At 39.3% G+C, this 17,658-nt stretch overlaps 3 protein-coding genes across 10 annotated transcripts; 2 read left to right on the top strand and 1 right to left on the bottom strand.

Annotated features, from left to right (window-relative positions):
- Nucleotides 1-1,407: 1,407 nt before the first annotated feature.
- On the bottom strand, nt 1,408-4,028 carry c1d (C1D nuclear receptor corepressor). The gene is made up of 5 exons (XM_082558281.1): nt 3,926-4,028; nt 3,544-3,673; nt 2,407-2,473; nt 2,189-2,244; nt 1,408-2,100 (listed from the first exon to the last, which is right to left on the bottom strand). Exons 2-5 carry the CDS (start codon nt 3,667-3,669, stop codon nt 1,909-1,911), a joined length of 441 nt encoding a protein of 146 aa, XP_082414407.1. The 5' UTR covers nt 3,670-3,673; nt 3,926-4,028; the 3' UTR covers nt 1,408-1,908.
- A 153-nt stretch (nt 4,029-4,181) lies between these two features.
- Nucleotides 4,182-6,120, top strand: LOC309720984 (putative membrane protein). Of its 2 annotated transcripts, none has more exons than XM_082558280.1 (4): nt 4,182-4,621; nt 4,700-4,907; nt 5,180-5,319; nt 5,806-6,120. In XM_082558280.1, exons 1-4 carry the CDS (start codon nt 4,463-4,465, stop codon nt 5,851-5,853), a joined length of 555 nt encoding a protein of 184 aa, XP_082414406.1. In that variant the 5' UTR covers nt 4,182-4,462; the 3' UTR covers nt 5,854-6,120. The 2 variants fall into 2 exon arrangements, with proteins under 2 accessions (XP_082414406.1, XP_082414405.1); XM_082558279.1 differs by having other exon boundaries at nt 5,153-5,319.
- A 21-nt stretch (nt 6,121-6,141) lies between these two features.
- Nucleotides 6,142-17,607, top strand: LOC309720979 (uncharacterized protein). 7 transcript variants are annotated; one of them, XM_082558267.1, is made up of 19 exons: nt 6,142-6,157; nt 6,385-6,515; nt 6,700-6,866; nt 7,549-7,740; nt 7,916-8,001; nt 8,364-8,444; nt 8,700-8,814; nt 10,436-10,558; nt 10,906-11,127; nt 11,587-11,789; nt 12,332-12,454; nt 12,744-12,881; nt 13,093-13,342; nt 13,476-13,677; nt 14,682-14,916; nt 15,195-15,319; nt 15,668-15,819; nt 16,380-16,602; nt 17,195-17,607. In XM_082558267.1, exons 8-19 carry the CDS (start codon nt 10,538-10,540, stop codon nt 17,332-17,334), a joined length of 2,034 nt encoding a protein of 677 aa, XP_082414393.1. In that variant the 5' UTR covers nt 6,142-6,157; nt 6,385-6,515; nt 6,700-6,866; nt 7,549-7,740; nt 7,916-8,001; nt 8,364-8,444; nt 8,700-8,814; nt 10,436-10,537; the 3' UTR covers nt 17,335-17,607. The 7 variants fall into 7 exon arrangements, with proteins under 7 accessions (XP_082414393.1, XP_082414395.1, XP_082414397.1 ...); XM_082558269.1 differs by lacking the exon at nt 6,700-6,866; XM_082558271.1 differs by lacking the exon at nt 16,380-16,602.
- The last annotated feature ends 51 nt before the right edge of the window (nt 17,608-17,658 follow it).

Below are 17,658 nucleotides of genomic sequence, written 5' to 3'. Positions count from 1 at the left end.
GGATAAATACAACAAAATAAAACCAGTACCGGTACAAAAAAAAAAAAAAAGGGGGATTTATTCATAACACACGGGAAAAGACCCAGGGAAACGGAGTTAAGGATGAAAACGATTAAAAAAATAACAGTAAAAACTCTGAAAACCACAAATTTCACACCTGAGCCTCAACTCTTGCGGCCTGTTACCAAACGACTCACAGACTGGGCCGGGGGCTGGGGACCACTGATCTAAAGTGAATGGGAGTCGAGGGCAGTTGAACAATCTGGACGTACTTGTGAGTCACAGGCATGTTGAAACCACCTTCATTAGAACAACAGTAGAGGTTATATACTACCGATCAGCTTTTAGAACTGAAGAAGCTTTTTGAATGGTGTTCATCAGAACAATAAACTGGATTGGACTCACAACTCAAATGCCCTGTACAGGAAAGGGCAGAGCAGGCTGTATCTGCTGTAGAAGCTCAGGTCTTTTGGAGTCAAGGGCCCACTCCTGAAGACCTTCTATGACTCTGTGGTAGCCTCAGCCATATTTCACGGTGTGGTCTGCTGGGGACAGAAAGAGACTGAACAGGCTGATCCGGAGGGCCAGCTCTGTTCTAGGATGCCCTCTGGACCCAGTGGAGGTGGTGAGTGACAGGAGAATGGTGGCTAAGCTGTCATCCCTGTTGGATGCAATCTCCCACCCCATGCAGGAGACTGTGACAGCACTGAGCAGTTCCTTCAGTGGCAGACTGCGGCACCCATGATGTGGGACAGACAGATTTTGCAGGTCTTTCCTTCCATCGGCTGTCAGACTCCACAACAGAGACCAAACACTGAGTTGACCAAACACGTGCAGACACACACGCAATACCAATTAAGTGTAATTTTTTTTGACAACATAGTATTTTATTCTATTTTATATAGCATGTTATTCTTTTATCTCATTCTATTTCATTATTTTTGCTGCTGTAACTTTGAACTGTCCACTTTCTGCTGTGACACAACAAATTTGGGACTAATAAAGGTTTATCTTATCTCATCTTAAAAGAAGGACTATTGAGGAAGACTATCAAGAAACAAAAACAACAATAAGCCTTCAAAAAGAGAAAATTAATATTAAGATGAACTCAATTCTGCTCAGTATTAATTTTAGCTTTCTGTAAGCTCAATGGTGCGGCCCTCAACAATAATCCTAGCTTCTCATGTGGCCCTTTAGGAAAATTAATTGCCGACCACTGCCTTAGATAGATCAGCAGTGTATCATACGGTCAATTTATATAACCACCACGCTCTCTCAGATCGACCAGAGGAAACAGACAGCTGAGCAGAAGGCTCACATCCTGCACTTGCTTCCTGAAATGCGACACTATTACACATTTCAGCACCATGCTGACAAACTGTATAAAAGAAAATAATTTAAACACTGTATTTTTGGTGAATATTTTTATGCTAAAGGCATTATACTCACAAAACCATTTTCTTGATGATGTTCAAAACATTGCATTTGTTTAAAAAAAAAATAAAAATGAAACTTTGATTCCTAGAATCACTTTCAAAATACAAAGATTTAGACCAGCGCAACATTACAAGAACATTACAACATGTTTCAAACCTAGAGCAGCTGTTAGCATCAAGATCCAAAAGTATGTGAGACTGCCCTGAGACGACGTGTCAAACGTAGCAACTACAGTCTTTTGCTTGTCAAACACATTTGCAGACTGCTGCGGGTCAACCATGAAAATTTACACGACTCCAAGCTATGATCCTGATGATGGATTGTTCTGTTTAGCTGTCTTGTGTAATTGTTGATCAGACAACCTTAGCCTTCAAATGTGGCTTATGACCAAAATGTTTTACCCCAGTGTTCATCACCCTTAAAGGTCGTGATCTTTTGCACTTTGACATACTCTGCAGCTTCTTCTTTATTTCATTTCTGCTTTGAACGCTTTGATGGAGGAGTTTCTGAAGATGTGCTTGCTGCTTTTTTTTTAGAATCCTTATCATCAGGATCATAAAGAGCACTCCGGACGAAGCGTGCAGCAGCTCCCTTATCCAGACGGGCAGCTTTTTTCTTCTCTGTGATCTCTTTCACTCTGTTCATATATGTCCTTATTCGCTCCTGAAACAACAGGATGGTTACTGAGGAATTAGACAATACATATGAATCCATGTGAGCAAATAATAAGTCAGAGATAGATGGCACATACCAATTCCTGTTTGATTCCATGTTCTCTGGGATTTATCCCTTGTGTTACCAAGTACACTGAGTAAGATAAAAAATAAAGCCACATGTCCACACTTTCCACACAAAATGACATCCATGTATGGAAAAGTTGTAATGTATTTGTCTCTTCAGTATGCTTTCGCTAAATTTATCTATATTCAACAAGATATAAAGATTAGACAAAATAGGGAAAAAACTCACTCCAGAATAATGAATTAAGGGTGTAGGCAGACATCAGATCCAGCTTGGCTTGATCCAGAGGATCCAACTGTTAATGAACCAAATTGTATTTTATTTATAGCCTCCTGCATACGACAGATTAGTATCACTTTTTTCATTAAATGTATTTGTAACATATTCAATGCAGTATTGTTTCACTGAATAAAATTTTGCTCTATAAAAGAAAATAAATATAAACACACTAGCCACTTTATTAGGTACATCTTCCTAGCATTGGGTTTTGACATCCTTTGCCCCCAGAAGTGCCTTAATTCTTCATAGCATAGATTTAACAGGGAGGTGGAAACATTGCTCAGAGTTCTGGTCCATATTGATATGATAGCATCACACAGCTGGTGCCGCTATGTCAGCTGTACATCCATGAGGTGAATCTCCTGTTCCACCACATCCCAAAGACAATCTGTTTCACTGAGATCTGGTGACGATGGAGGTCATCTGAGTACAGTGAACTAATAGTCATGGCAAGAAACCAGTTTGAGATGATTTACGGACATGGAGTGTTACACTGCTGGAAGCAGCTATCAGACGATGCATACACTGAGGTCATAAAGGAAAAGACATGGTCAGCAACAATACTTAAGTAGGCCGGCACTTCTGTTGTTGTCGTCTTCTGTTGCTGTCACCCATCAGCTGCCATGTTCAATGTGTTGTGTGTTCAGAGATGCTCTTCTGCATACCCTTACTGTTGTCTTCTTATGAGCCTGTGGCAGTCTGGCCATTCTCCTCTAACATCTGGCATTAACATGACATTTTCACCCAGAGAACAGACAATCACTGGATATTTTCTCTTTTTTAGACCATTGTATGTAAACCATAGAAATGATTGTGATGGAAAATCCCAGAAGATCCGCAATTTTCTGAAATACTAAGACCATGTTTCATCCCCATCTCAGTTGTTTTTCTTGACCATGTTCACGTTCCTAAATTGATTGAGCTATTGGCACATTAAATAATCTGTTACCAAGTATCTGACCATGTGTTTCTAACAAAGTGGCCGGTGAGTGCACGAGTGTATACAGATAGTAGGTACGCACAAGAACAAATCTAAGCCAACAAAAAGACCACAGTACCCGATGTGTATAATAGTATTAGGCCTACCTTTTGCAGCAGGTCATTTCTAGGCATCGACATCAACTGCTCCAAGATGGTTTTAACTGAAGTCACTGACGAGTCGAAGCCCGTGAGCTGTTCATCTATCTCGTGAGGGTAGTCCTCTGCGGCCATATTTCTGTAAAATAATTGAATAATTACAACGTCGTGTAACTTTCCTATAGGACTATTTTTCATTAGAAGAACAGAAAAACAATAGCAATATGTCCAGGGAGAGAGCTAGCATACAATGCTAACAGGAAACCAAACTAACGTTTAGATAAGCTGAGGAAAGTGACAAAAGGGATAGATGTAAGTTACTAATTACTGATTTAATAGCAAAACGGGATCACTGTAAATTAAATCTAACAAAACAAAATCACATATTTACCCTGTTAGCAGACAACACGCTTTAGCCGACAGGAAATGACGTTAAAACTGTGACCTAGTCGTCTTCGTTTTCCTCTTCGCTCCTCTACTGCCGTCTGCCGTTGGGATGAGTGGAACAGCTAGTTATCGTTAGCTAAAAAAAATTTTTCCGCGTGATAACAATTTTATTTGCAGTTTTCTATATTTTGTTTAATAACAATATCCGTTTTTGTGTAACCGTGTGTATTCTCTAAATCGACGCTCCTTATTATTGACTTATGGCACAATTTTTAAAAAAAGGGTCTAAACGAAAAACTTATTTAAGTATCAGCTGTTGTTTTCATTCCTATTAAATGCCCAAATGTATTTAAAATACTCATATGTAGTAGTAACTTAATATCTAAATACAACAGAAGTGGTCATGTTACTGTGGTAACGTGGGGCGTCAGTGTGGTAAATAAAACTGAGCGCGCTGGGATGGGACAGCAGTTTAAGTGCTGTGTTTTGGGACTGTTGTAGCTCAACCCAAGCAAGCTATAAAGAAGACGCCCGAGTCATCATGGATAACTGTGATTTAGAGAAGCTCTGTGTTTCTGCTGGGAAGCTCCGTCCATCGTTCACACCTGAAGTCACAGACTACAAAGTGACTGTGGAGAGCAGCGTCAACGAAGTGACACTGGACGTGATGACAAGCGATTGTGGGGCTTCATATAGTATTGTGAGCAAGCTTTATGCCTTCTATTTCTCAATTCAAGTCTCTTTCGCATCTAATTTAGCCTTGTGATGTCTATTTCAGCTCTTTGGTGATAGGTCTAACACGATTACACTGAAAGATGGGTTGAACAGAGTAGGAATCGAGGTGGTAGCTGAGGATGGCACCATAAAGAAATACAGTGTGGAAATCACCAAACTGTCAGCAAAGATCGCAGAGCTCAGTAACCTGGCTTTGGAAGGAGATATTTCACTTCACCCCGCGTTTTGCTCCAACGTTTTTGAATACAATAGTGAGTACAGCCTATCTGTGTTAAACAAGAAGTTGTATGTGAAATGTATAATTCTTTGTTTTGTTTTCTATTTCAATTGATACACAAAAGCAGCCGCAGCAGTACACATGTATGTAAATGTATGTATAAATATGCTACTTTGTAAGTGAATATTATTTAAAAATGCAGAGACATAAAAGGTTTGCAGTATTTCTCAGTTTACAAAATAAATTGTTATGTGCTTTTCTGGGGGTTTTTGCCTCCAGATACTGTTCCCTTTTGTTGTAATTCAGTGACACTCCTTCCTGAGGTGCCTGACAGACGCATTAAAGTTACAGTAAATGGGGTGAGCAGCTCGGAACCAGTCCCTCTGAATTTTGGAGACACAGTGGTGGAGATTTCAGTCTGTTCACCAGATGGCAGTGTTTCACAGGTATAATAAGACATGGCTAGTGGTCAAACTTTATATATGCATCCTAGCTTTGAAATGCTTTGAAACTCATCATTATCCACCTGATAACATATAGTTTTCTTAATTTTTAAACTTCATAAGCTTTTAGCATAGCTTTTGCTTCTGTGTAATGAAACTTATTAGGAATTTGAGTCTTTTTAAAGGTCTCTGTTGGAGCCCTAATCAGAATCAGAATCAGAATCAGAAAGAGTTTTATTGCCAAATGTTGAGCAGGTTTACAACATTAGGAAATTGCTGCGGTGCTTCAGTGCAAACATGCTGTCATAAATTGCGCTTAAATAGACATGAAAAAATAAAAGTAAGAATAAGAATTAAAAGTGCTACGTAGAAAGATATATGCATGAGATATACATGAGATATATACATGAGAATAAGAATTAAAAGTGCTACGTAGAAAGAAGTTGTAAAATGTTGCTTTTTTTGTTTCTTTCTTTGGTTTTTGTGCAGGTGGTGATCAGTGCCAAAACATGGAATCATGCAGTGAACACAGCGTAGGGTCATGAGCTAGTGGTGGGAACAGTCATACGGTTATTGTTCATGTGACCAACAGCAGAGGGGAAGAAACTGTTCTTGTGGCGAGAGGTTCTGGTGCGAATGGACCGGAGCCTCCTGCCTGAGGGTAGCAGGTCAAACAGACTGTGTCCAGGGTGAGAAGGGTCAGCTGAGATCCGAGCTGCACGCCGCAGTGTCCTGGAGGTGTACAGGTCCTGCAGAGATGGGAGTCTGCAGCCAATCACCTTCTCAGCAGAGCGCACAACACGCTGCAGTCTCTGTTTGTCCCTCCACGGTGATGGAGGAGGTGAGGATGGACTCGATGATTGCGGTGTAGAATTGCATCATCGTCCGTGTTGGCAGGTTGAATTTCTTCAGCTGCCTCAGGAAGTACATCCTCTGCTAGTACATCCTAATAACTCCTGCACATGAGTGGATCCATCTGCTTTGTACCCATACATTTATCTGTGGTAACCTTTTGTCAGTAAGGGAGTAGTTAGCTTTATATACCTAATGACCTTCTCACCTTTTCAGGTGTACAAAGTGTTGGTGACTCGAGAGCTGCTTCCTGTGCCTGTGACTTTCACTGATGTGAAGCAGCAGCTGGAGTATGAATGCCCAGTATCGCTAAGTGCTTTCTACAGGCCTTTGTCTATCAATCACAGGTAAGTCTTGAAACAACTCACACATATTGCAAAACATATTCGCCAATAGTCACATCCATTACTTATCCTTTGGTTCATGCTGAATATTAATTTGCAAATGAATGATGTGTTTCCTTTATATAAAAAAATAGTATAATATTTAGCAAATCACCTTTCACACATTTGTTATTTTGCTAAATTGTAGTGAACCAAAGAGCATCTTCTCAAGGCCTTATATTGAGATGCTTGCCCGAAGGTCAAAAGTTGACCCACTTAGTGACTGTCCTCTTGGAGACGGCTGGAAGGTTATTGAACTGGACCTTGACAAGAAGATGTCAGCTGCCTTGGTCAAGTGTTTCTTTTTTCACAGAGGTGAAGCATTTCAAACATATTAGTTTAAAGCTACTGGCAAGAGTGGATGTTCTTATTCTGGATGTTCAGATAGGAGGAGGTTGTGTTGTTCTTAAAGAGAGCTAGTAGATTCCTGAACTTCTAGTACAATGAATGTCACATCAATGAATAACAAATGAAGCCCTAATATGGATTCTTTGAGTTACTTCATTATTTCCACACCTATAGAAAATGCTTACAGCTACATTGTTGACAGGTATCTTACCTCTTAGCAGAAGTGATTACACAAGCTATACTATCATGTAACATGATGTAATACTGTAGACAACGATCATGTTACTCTAATGACAGGGGTATTATTACTTAACTAAAACCTTGTGCCACTAACTGTCATGGGACAAAGGCTGGATTTTATATCAGGCCTTTATGTTCAGAAGATCTGGCTTGCTTACTCAGGTGTGTATTTCTAAATAATCAAGGCTTCTCTTAAATTGTTTAATTTAGGTAAAAGTACAAATAAAGTAAAATTGTATTTATATAGCATCTTCCAAGATAAATATCACAATATGGCTTAAAAGACATACATAACTGATCATCTGTCATTCTCATAGCAGTGAAGGAAAATGTCCTTAAATTGCAAATGGCAGTTTTATTTATATACAACATTTCAACCTTAATATGCTTTATAAATGCCCCTTAACAGAACTTTGAAGCAAACTGTGATGAAGAGAAGTAGAAGAAAACGTGTTTAGAAGCAGCCACAGACAAAGATCGATTAGAAAGATACGACCATAACAAAAAGACCCAGAAACACCCGCCCAGTATCTCAGCCTATCAAGCCTTTTGCACCCGAAGGGACAGATGGACTGAAAGACATTTTTGAATAAAGATGCAGGTAAAATATCGAGAGTGCAGGAGCATGCTTTCATCGAGTCAACTAATTGCTAGTTTGGACACATTGCCTAGGGGGAGGTTGCATGGGGAGCAATTCTACAGATTTGTTAAATAACCTGACAGCTAAATCCATCCCGGTCCACCTCTAATGAGCTTTTTTCCCCTTTTAAACAAAGGGTGTGACACTACGATGAAACTGTCTGAGCTTGGGTCACACATTCTGGACTGTTTACATAAACCCACTGGGGACCTAGATGCAAAGGTCAGTGTAAAAGATTAAGCAGTAACCTCCATTGCCAGAATCGATGACTTTGACACTGTTTATCCTTTATTTACAAGACAGTGCTCCATTTAACTGTGAGTAAACACAAGTTTGAATTCCATAGTAAAAATAATGACCACGTTTATGGTGAACGAGTCAATAAAATAGTAGTTTTTATTAACCATGTATAATTTTTACATTTCAGTAATTGTTATTTTACCATTGCTAGAATGACAAACCCAGTTCTGTATATTCAGCACAGCCACCTTGTCAGTCCAGTTCGAAGCTTTATCAATGGAACCTGGTAAAGGCACTTTATAAAATCTTTATTTGTGATATAATCAGGATACTATTTCTTTTAGGATGTAACAGAGACAGATTGGTATAAGAAGCACTTTGAATCAGCCAAATGTCTGGAGACAGAGACCAAACACACCTGTGAGGTAATAAGCTGTACTGGATATTCCTTTCAGTGTCCAGTTAGTTAATATTCTGACTGATGTTGATGATACACAGCAAACCTAAAAACCTAAAATTACTTATTGCCATAGTTCTATCTTGTAGTGAATGTGGGAAATCGAGGACCTTTATAGTTTACCCACTTAATCAAATGAAAAGTATAAGTTATAATATGGCTCATATCACTACTCCTACTGTATCTGTTTAAGCTTTCCTGCTTGGTCTATTTTCTACTACAGATTCGTAACCGGGAGAAAAGACTACAAATGACAGCAGCAGAAGACAGTGTTGACAAGTTGTGTGCTTTGGCCCAGGAGCACCTGAAACTCTACAGGCAACATCTGCCAAAGCCAGGCATGTAGCACTTTCACGCCTACATTTTAACACTTTGTGAATTATTATGCTGCATTGTAAGATGGTGATCCAAAACAAAATGTGGGTCAGACAAGAGTGTAAAGCTATTATAATACAAACTAGAAAGTCAGAAAAAAAAACCAAATGCATTTTTTCACCTGTTACTTTTTATAAAGTGCTGACTAGTCTGTCCAAATTTCCATCTGCCCTAATGCCGAATGTCTGTAGTTGCCTTTATTTTTAAACAGGCTATTTACTGATTATTTAAAAATACTCTGGAGCAAAGGGACTTTTTCCTTGCCTTACCTTGACAACACAGCTCAGCTTAAAGCTAATAAAAAATACATGAAAACAGGCTGCTAAGTGGCTACTTCTGAAGCGTTCTCTTTTATTTGACATGCCAGACACTCACACTCAAGTTTGTGCTCATGTTTTCTCAGCTATCTTTGCCTTGCTAATTTTTTTGTGACTGAAAAGTATCAAAATGAGAATGAGTGTCATGAGGGTTGTTAGTAAAAAGTGTTGATTTTTGACCTTTCATTTTTCATGTGGCCTGGTGAAACGTTTTCATTTTTAAGACACTGTTTGTTGCACATTAACATTAGCTCAATGCTTCTGTCAGACTCAAAAATTTCATCAGCTAAAATGACTTTTCTGCTATGTAGCATATATCAGTTATAAAACAGCAAATGCTGAATGGGTCTGCTTGTTGGATTATGTAATGTACCAGGGAATATAACCAATTAAAAGCTTGACATCAGTGCACTTGGACAGAAAAAGGACGCACTTGCCAAGGGAAGATACTCTCTTTCAATATTTCATGCAAAAGGCGCATCCAGTACTCGGTAAAGAGAAGGCAGCTAGATGGGAGAGTCTGTTTAGTTTTCATTATGCATTGTGCTGTGAAGTATTCATGCTTGGATGAAACTGTCCTTTAATAAACTGTTCAAAATGAGCTCACTTCACAAAGCACACAATACCTTATCCAAGTTTTTTTTTATTTTTCTGATACTCAATACAGTTGGAATGAAATGTATTAAATTGGAGAGTCAAAATTCCTGTACTAAGATTTACTTCCATATGAATTTTATTACTGCTACTACTAAGTACTACTAAGTGACATGATACGTGCTGAATTCTTTATAATTCCTGGAACAAAACACGATCATCAGGTTTACACTGCTGCTGGTTGCTGACAGCGTTTTGAGCATGCCACCAAATACAATCCAAAGAATTACAAAAATAGTTAAATTCAAGTCAGCGGATTATAAAGGGCTTAATTACTTAATAAAATTCGAAACTAAAGCCAATATTCATGACGCATGCTGTGTACTGATTAAATCAGTTTCTCTAAATACTTCAAGCTATGTTTATATGTGTAAGATCAATAAAATTGCTAGTGGTAACAACAGCCAACAGCATTTTATTCTTCTCACATTAATAAACACATTTAGACAGTGTTCTTAAGCTCAACCAAATACTTAAACTAGACACACTTATGGTAAAATTGTAGATAGGAAGTCTATTGTAAGTTTGGTTTGATCTTACATTTGAACTGAAGGGGGTTTTAAATGGGTCTTTAAAACTCTTAAATGTAATGTCATCCTGCGGCCTGGAGCAGGCTGCTGTCCACTATGCATCAGCTATCAGACTTAACTCCAGAGATGCCAGGCTTCACTTCCAGCTGGGTCTCGTGCTGGAGGAGCACCATTACGCTACAGAGATGTACAGCCTACAGAGGAAGGTGTGGTACTATTATACACAAATAAAAGCTCTCTATGCAGCATATTAGTTGTATTAAAACAATGAAAAAAATTACTGAAGGTTATTTTAATCAGAATTGCATAGTAAATAACATGCTAATTTTAAATTAAAATATATGGTCAATTACAGCTGAAATGTCAGTTAACAACATTGCTTTGATGTTGCAGTACACACTTTCATTATTCATAAGCATGTGGAAGTTTATGAAATGTGACAAAGCTTTCAGAAAATATAAAAATAGTACTTTTTTGCCAGTTTATTGTAAATCAGTTGTCTTGTTGATTTTTGAGTTGAAAGCTAATGAACCTCGCATGTTTCAACTCAAAGGCTGACAAAGAGAGAGATGAATTAAGTGATGCCAAATCAACAGCACATCAGGATGACATCTTGGCTGTGTGTAAACTGCACGGTTTCCTTGGAACACCCACAGTAGAGAACCAGCTGCAGGCTCTGGATAAAGAGTATCATCTGCTCAAAGAGCAGGGACAGTCCAGCAAAGCAGACTATGTTCAGACTCTCTACATCTGGCTTTCTAAGAAAACTGGCAAGGTAATTGTGTCATATGCTGTCAGTACCTCTGCTTCTATTGCTTGAGGAAACTGTTTTATCTGATAGTGATGAAAAAGATTAGTGAGGGGCCAGTACAGACAGACTATCGCCATCTTCCTAACATCAGTACAACTTCTCTTTGACTTATGAGTGATCTGTTAGAATGTAAAACCACCCTAACCCTTTTGTAAACAATATTCAGTTCAGCATCTCAGAATATTACTGTTAACATTTCCACAGGCTCTTCAAACACACTTAAGTCGTCACAGAGCTGAATTTTATTCAGCTGAAGATCTTGATGTTTTTCATTGCTAGTTATAGAAATCAGTATCGTTCCAGATACTTCCGTTCTGCATTCACTACCATGGTAAATATAGATATTGTTTTGTATGGTTGTTTTTAGTCTAAGCATCTATGATTGTTACTTATCATCAATAAACTTGGACTTGGTGGTTGCAGGACATCAGTGCAACTATGCAGGATAAAGAGAGCTATATCCACCGAGCCCTTCTGAAGTACCTGGATGCCTGGTCTCTGTGCCCAGAAAGCTGGGAGTACAGCCTCCATGCAGGAAGGCTGCTGCTGCTGCAAGGGAGGGAAAGGGAAGCCCTGCTGCACTTTCACAATGGGCTGGCCCTACGACCCCTACACCCTGCACTCAGGTCAGTTTGCAGGATTGTACATACGGTAGTAGAAGAAGGAAAAATATTGTAATACTAATAGTAACTTGTAATAGTAACAAGAAACTAGATTAAAGAAGCTGATTAAATATTGCAGAGTTAGGAAGCTGTGCAGCTCTCACTGTGATGTCACTGTGACATAGATAGAAATAGATTAGATATAAGCCAGAAAATCAATGCTGAAACTCACAGAGGTCCACTGAAAAATGATACTAACAATTATTTAGTCTGCTGGTAACAGCTTAAAAGCAAGAGTTTGACAATCTGTTGCTCAGCTACTGAGTTTCTGGTAATCAAGAACAAAATACAGAGAGGTTAAAATATGCGCATCCTTTCTGTGGCTGTGTAAGAGCAGGTTTGAAAAAGCCCTTATTCTCCTTCTTAAATTCTCACTCCATGATAAGCCCTCTATCATATAACCTTTCTAAGATTAGACTGTTAAACAGGGTAAACTGGGTCTAGATTCTAAACATCTAAAAACTAGATCAGAGCTCTTCAATGTGTGCTGCCTTTCTTTTTTCCAGATTCTTCGCAGGCCTGGGTCTGCTACTGCAGGAACAGAAAGCCTCTGAGGATGCAGAGAAGGAGGCTGCTTTGTTCTTACAACAGAGACTGGAGCACTTTATCAGCCAGCACTGCAGCAAGAGGTGTGTGTGTGTGTGTGTGTGTGTGTGTGTGTGTGTGTGTGTGTGTGTGTGTGTGTGGTGGAGGTGGAGGTGGATATATTCAGTGAGAGAGGGAGAGTGTGAGGCCATGACAGCAACAATAATATACCAGCTTGTTCTGTTTAAGCCTGTTGAAAGGAGAGGTAACTGATTGAAAGAGACCACTATCATCTACAGAAGCACATTGATACACTTTAAGTTGTGTCATCTATAGAGTTATAATGGCTGCTTCGTGCTTGTACTGCCATATATTTTATGATTTTGTTTACAGCTGGGAGGAGCAGGATCTATCGGACCCTCTGTCCAGCCGCAACACACAGTTCCTACGTGGTCTTCTTACTCTGGGGCAACTGCAGCAGAGAAGCACATTATGCACAAAGGCCATGAGTGCTGAACAGGTCTATCATATGTATGCAAAACTTTGGGAGTTTTTATTTTTTGCTGGTTTTATTATTCGGGGTTTGCAGTGGATATCGGCTCTAACGAGCTGTCTCACTCATCTCAGCAGTGAATGTGCGATCCAAAGAAAAGTCCTGTCATTTAAGAGTAGAAGCCAGTTTAGCTGTTTTAACCACTACATAAAAACACTGTCTTCTTGTCTCTGTGCTGGACTGCTTCAGTGTGGCAATGCTGAGTGCCCAGAGTGTGAGTCAGTGTGTACGTCGTGGTGAGGTGAGCAGGCAGCTGGAGTGGGTGCTGCTGGATGCTCACTTTGCCCTGCTGCAGAGGCTGACCCAGCAGAGTGAATGCCAGGCTAAGACTGGCATTGAGAGGCAGTCTCTGGTGGCAAAAAGATGCCAGGCCCTCACAGCTCTAATACGTCACACCTCTATCACTCCCTGTCAGGAACTTCTTGACATGCAGGAAAGGGTATGTTGAGCTTTCTTTTTTACGAGTGCAGGGTACCTAATCCATAGAGTGACTGTTAATATCCAAGAGTGTTTCGCGTGACATAATTCAGACTTTTTTTCTCTTCCGGTTTCTTTACTGCTGGTGCATGAAGACGTGCCACCTTGCAGTAGTAACCACACCGCGTGACAGCCATGCCCTTTGTCTCTTGGGTCTGGCACAGCTGGCTCAGTACGACAATAACCCAAATTCAGAAAGGTCAAAGGAAGCTATAAGTGATGCCTTTCTCAGCCTCCAGGCCAGCATTGAGCTGGAACTCAAGACTCAGATTGGAGAGCCACCTGAACAGCTGACCAGTGAGTCTCTGTACATTAACTAAAGTGAGCTTTTCCAGAGAAGATGGTTTTCCCAGCAGCTTGCAGTGGTGCACTTCTTTTCACTTGTGAGGTAAATAAAGCTGGTTTACCTGTAATGTGTAGAAAACTACATAAAAATAAAGCAGAATTGTAGGCCTGACCCCAGCCAGATGAACCAGCTTCCTCCACCTTACAAGTGGGAGGAAGGTCACCACCGTAGGCTGCTGGCAACACCATGGGTCCTTTTCATTATGCTAATGTCCCTCCTCACTTCCTTCACTTGCATTTCTTGCTCCCAGCAAGGATGTGAGAGAGATGAGAGGAAGCGATGCCAAGATGCAAGAATCAAAGCTGCCAAATGAAAAATCCTTGCCTCCATAGTGTCGGTCTCAAGTTATGTTAGTTACTTAAGAAGGTTCACAGCTGCATCACTGAATGATATGAATGTCTACAGAACTTCTAATGTTATAATTTCTTGTCTTTTTTCTCATAAGATATGTTCATTGATTAATGTATCTTAATTTTAGTGGCATTATTGCCAGTGTTGATTTTAGTCATATAGAATTCGTTTTAAATATTTTAATTTATGGAAAGGTCAGTGTCATAAACCTGTTTCATAGAACCCCCAAAATGGTAATCATAGCCCCTCATGTCCTTCAGGTACATTTACGGAACTGGAAGATCTCCTGTGATGGTCTTTAGGAAACAATTTCCATGCTATGGGAGGAGAGGGGATGCAAGAAAGCATATGTTAGGATAATGAATGAAAAGGACCTGATATTCTCTAGCAAACATACTTCATTGACATCTCTGGTGGTCATGTAACTTTTATATTCTATGTCTTGTGCTTGTATTTCATGCCAGAATTATTACTTTCTATCAAACTGATGATTGTGTTTCAATGAATGTTCTGTTATTTCTTCCAATAGGCTGGTGTTTTTAACACATTTTTAATGTAGCCTTTTTGGAATTTAACTTTTCCTCACCATTACCTGTTTGCTCAGAACAAAAGTGGTGGCAGGAAAAGGTGGAGGTTAAAACTAAGGAAGCTGCCAAGCAGTCCATCACCCAACCAGCTGGTGTAAAGGAGACTTGTGACATCAAATTGGCAAAAAGAGGAGTGCAGCAGAGCAGGGGAGGTTCTAGGTGTGTAGCAGTAGCTGTAACCAAAGCACCAGCTCCAGCTCCCACCAGGGGAGGGAAGGCTGTCCGGAATCCAGCCAAAACCCCTACAGCCAGGTTTGTACTGAGAAAGGTGTTTGTAGATACATGGTTTAGATGGTTTTCCCTTTCCCATTGTCATAGCATGAATGATTTCTTATGGATTTATAGCCTGTATAGCTTTGCCTTGCTTCCTACGTATGAAGCAAAAACAGCCTTTTACCATTTATGACTCTGGGTCTGCTATATGAAAAGACAAAACAACAACAAACAACCAAACTAACAAAAAAACAGACTTTTCACTTGAATATTAAATAAGTTTTTAGAGAGCCTGTATTATGCTTTCTCTCCTGTAGGGGGAGTTCTGGAGCAGCTGCCAAGCCAGATAGGGTGAAACTTTCTGGTCATAACACTAAACCTCAGCTCCCGCTCAACAAGTCTAAACAGGACAGTTTCTCTGATACTTTGAGGAAAGCTGAGGGTAAGGCATTACAGAGGCAAGTCTGGGAAACTGAAAATCCTTTCTTGGTGAGGTGTGAACAGGTTTTGCAAGCTACAATAAAAAAAAAAAAACTACACAGAGAAAATCTAAATCTTGATGATAAAAGAGGGCTTATACATTTTTCTGTTTAAGAAGTTCAAATATAATGCTGTTTAACTGAAGGTATAACATGCAAAACAGTGGTATTGATTACTTGAAATGCAGATGATTTGACATTAGTTGTTTAGCACCACTGTCATAAATATACAAATTTTCTTTACTTAAGGATTTTGGTTTCCAAGAACATTAAATGGGTACAATGTGGGATTCAAAACAATCTCTGTTCAGTTGCTGTGACAGACAAAATCCATGAGTCCAGTCTGATGAACCGCAGATCTCATGCAGCAAGACTGGGTCTGGCTCGAGCTTACTCGCGATCTTCAAACACCCAGGACCAAGCAAAACAGCTATACCAAGAGGTCATCGCAATGGCACCAGAGGTCAGTTATCTTTTATATTTGCATTTTAAAGCGTTTCCCAAAGTTTCACAATAGTCACATTAAGTAAGGATTTTATTAACATGTTCTTTCTCCCACCAACTCTGTGGAATAGCCACATGTTCTGCTGTTGGACTAGAAAATTAAACTATATATATTCAGATTTTAAAGTCTCGTGCTCAAGACTTGAAAGCGGTTACCCTTTGTTCATAAATCTTTGCCTGAAAAAAAGATCTCAATTATGTCTGAAGAAAATGTGCAGTATAATTCAAGACATTCAAAATATGAGGGAGAGATTCATATAGAACTAATAAAATGTCATTATTTGATCATTTGATTCAAATTTAGCTGAGATTTCTGAGTAAATACTTTCATACATCTCATGTACAGTGAATATAGTCATTCAAGAACATTTAGGAAAAAGATTTCCCATTACATGTCTTCGATATTTAGAAAACCTCTAAAAGTTGTAGTTTATATATTTTCAAAGAGTCTCATGCTCTTGGTGTTTATCTGGTTTAATGCAGTGCAGATCAAATATGATTAATGAACTGACTGTTTAGATCCATGATGCCTACATCGAGCTTGCGCAGCTGCTGGAGCCATCCGACCCTCAGGCTGCTTTGGATGTATACTGCAAATTCCCTTTGAAGCCTGTGGCTGAGCAAAACTTCGAGGATGCCTTCATCACAGGAGAGATTGTGCGCATGCTGATGTCTGAGGAGCAGTACGACCACCCACAGCTTGGCCCCAGCCTCATAGCTTATGGCAAAGTCATGGGCCTAAGTGATTACTTTTTATTATTATTATTATAAATACTATAAACACGTGGTATTAGCTTTGGAAAAAGTCAGACTTGAACAGTAAAAAGTTATTTACAAAAACCTTTAGAGTTTAAACAAAATGTCTAGTTAAATAACTTTTTAATGATTTTGAATGGACATGGGGAGTATCTACCTATAAAGTGTGAGTGTTGCTTATTAAGATTGCCAGCTACAGATACATTTTTAGGTGTAAAAAAAATACTGGTTTACCATGATTTTCTTTATAGGCAGCTGGACTATATTTACCAAATGTGTTGTACTGAAATCATGCCGCCAGACCCATGTGACATGCCATGTCGTGTTATTTATAGAGATGTATCACATTCAGCTGGTGTGATTGACAGATAGATGGCATATTGCATACTAAATAGTAATACATATATGGTGACTGCTGTCAAATAAACTGTGGCCACAGGGCAAGTCAGGATATAATGTAGTTATATAAAGATATTTAATATTTTGTCAGACACACCCAGACAATATGACATGCTACAATATTTTTGTCAGTGTGAGTGAACTAATTTTGTTATGCAAATCTGTGGTTGTGTTTGCAGGTTGCATGGAGAATTACATTCACATTTTGGATGGAAAGTCTAAGACCAAGCTGCTAAAGACCGTCTACGCGGGGATCCACAACAGACAAGAGGATGATGAGGATCTGCAGAACTTCTTCAAGTTCAAGTGCTGGATATGATGTTTTTGATTGTTTGCTGTGTTGATGTAATAAATTCGGAGTCTTGAGTTTAATTCTAGTCTCTTCTCCCTGGCTGCTGCATATGGTAGGGTATTCACCATCTAGCCTTTTAAATGGCCCCCCATATTTAATTTCAAAGTGTAATTGACCATTAATGTTGTCCTCAAAAGAAATGGGACACACTAACACTTATAGTAGCATGCAAATCAAAGGGGTGATGTGCAACTGTGTTTGGGCCTTTGTGTGTTCATAAACAAAACTACTTATCTTGACTACAATTACTACTGCAGTATGAAATAAGCCATTTGTATTTGGTTAAAGCAA

Source organism: Aulonocara stuartgranti (genome assembly GCF_965226115.1).
Source record: "Aulonocara stuartgranti genome assembly, chromosome: 13".
NCBI lineage: Eukaryota > Metazoa > Chordata > Actinopteri > Cichliformes > Cichlidae > Aulonocara > Aulonocara stuartgranti.
Note: the sequence above shows the minus strand (reverse complement) of the source record. Positions and strands in the feature narration are given on the sequence as shown.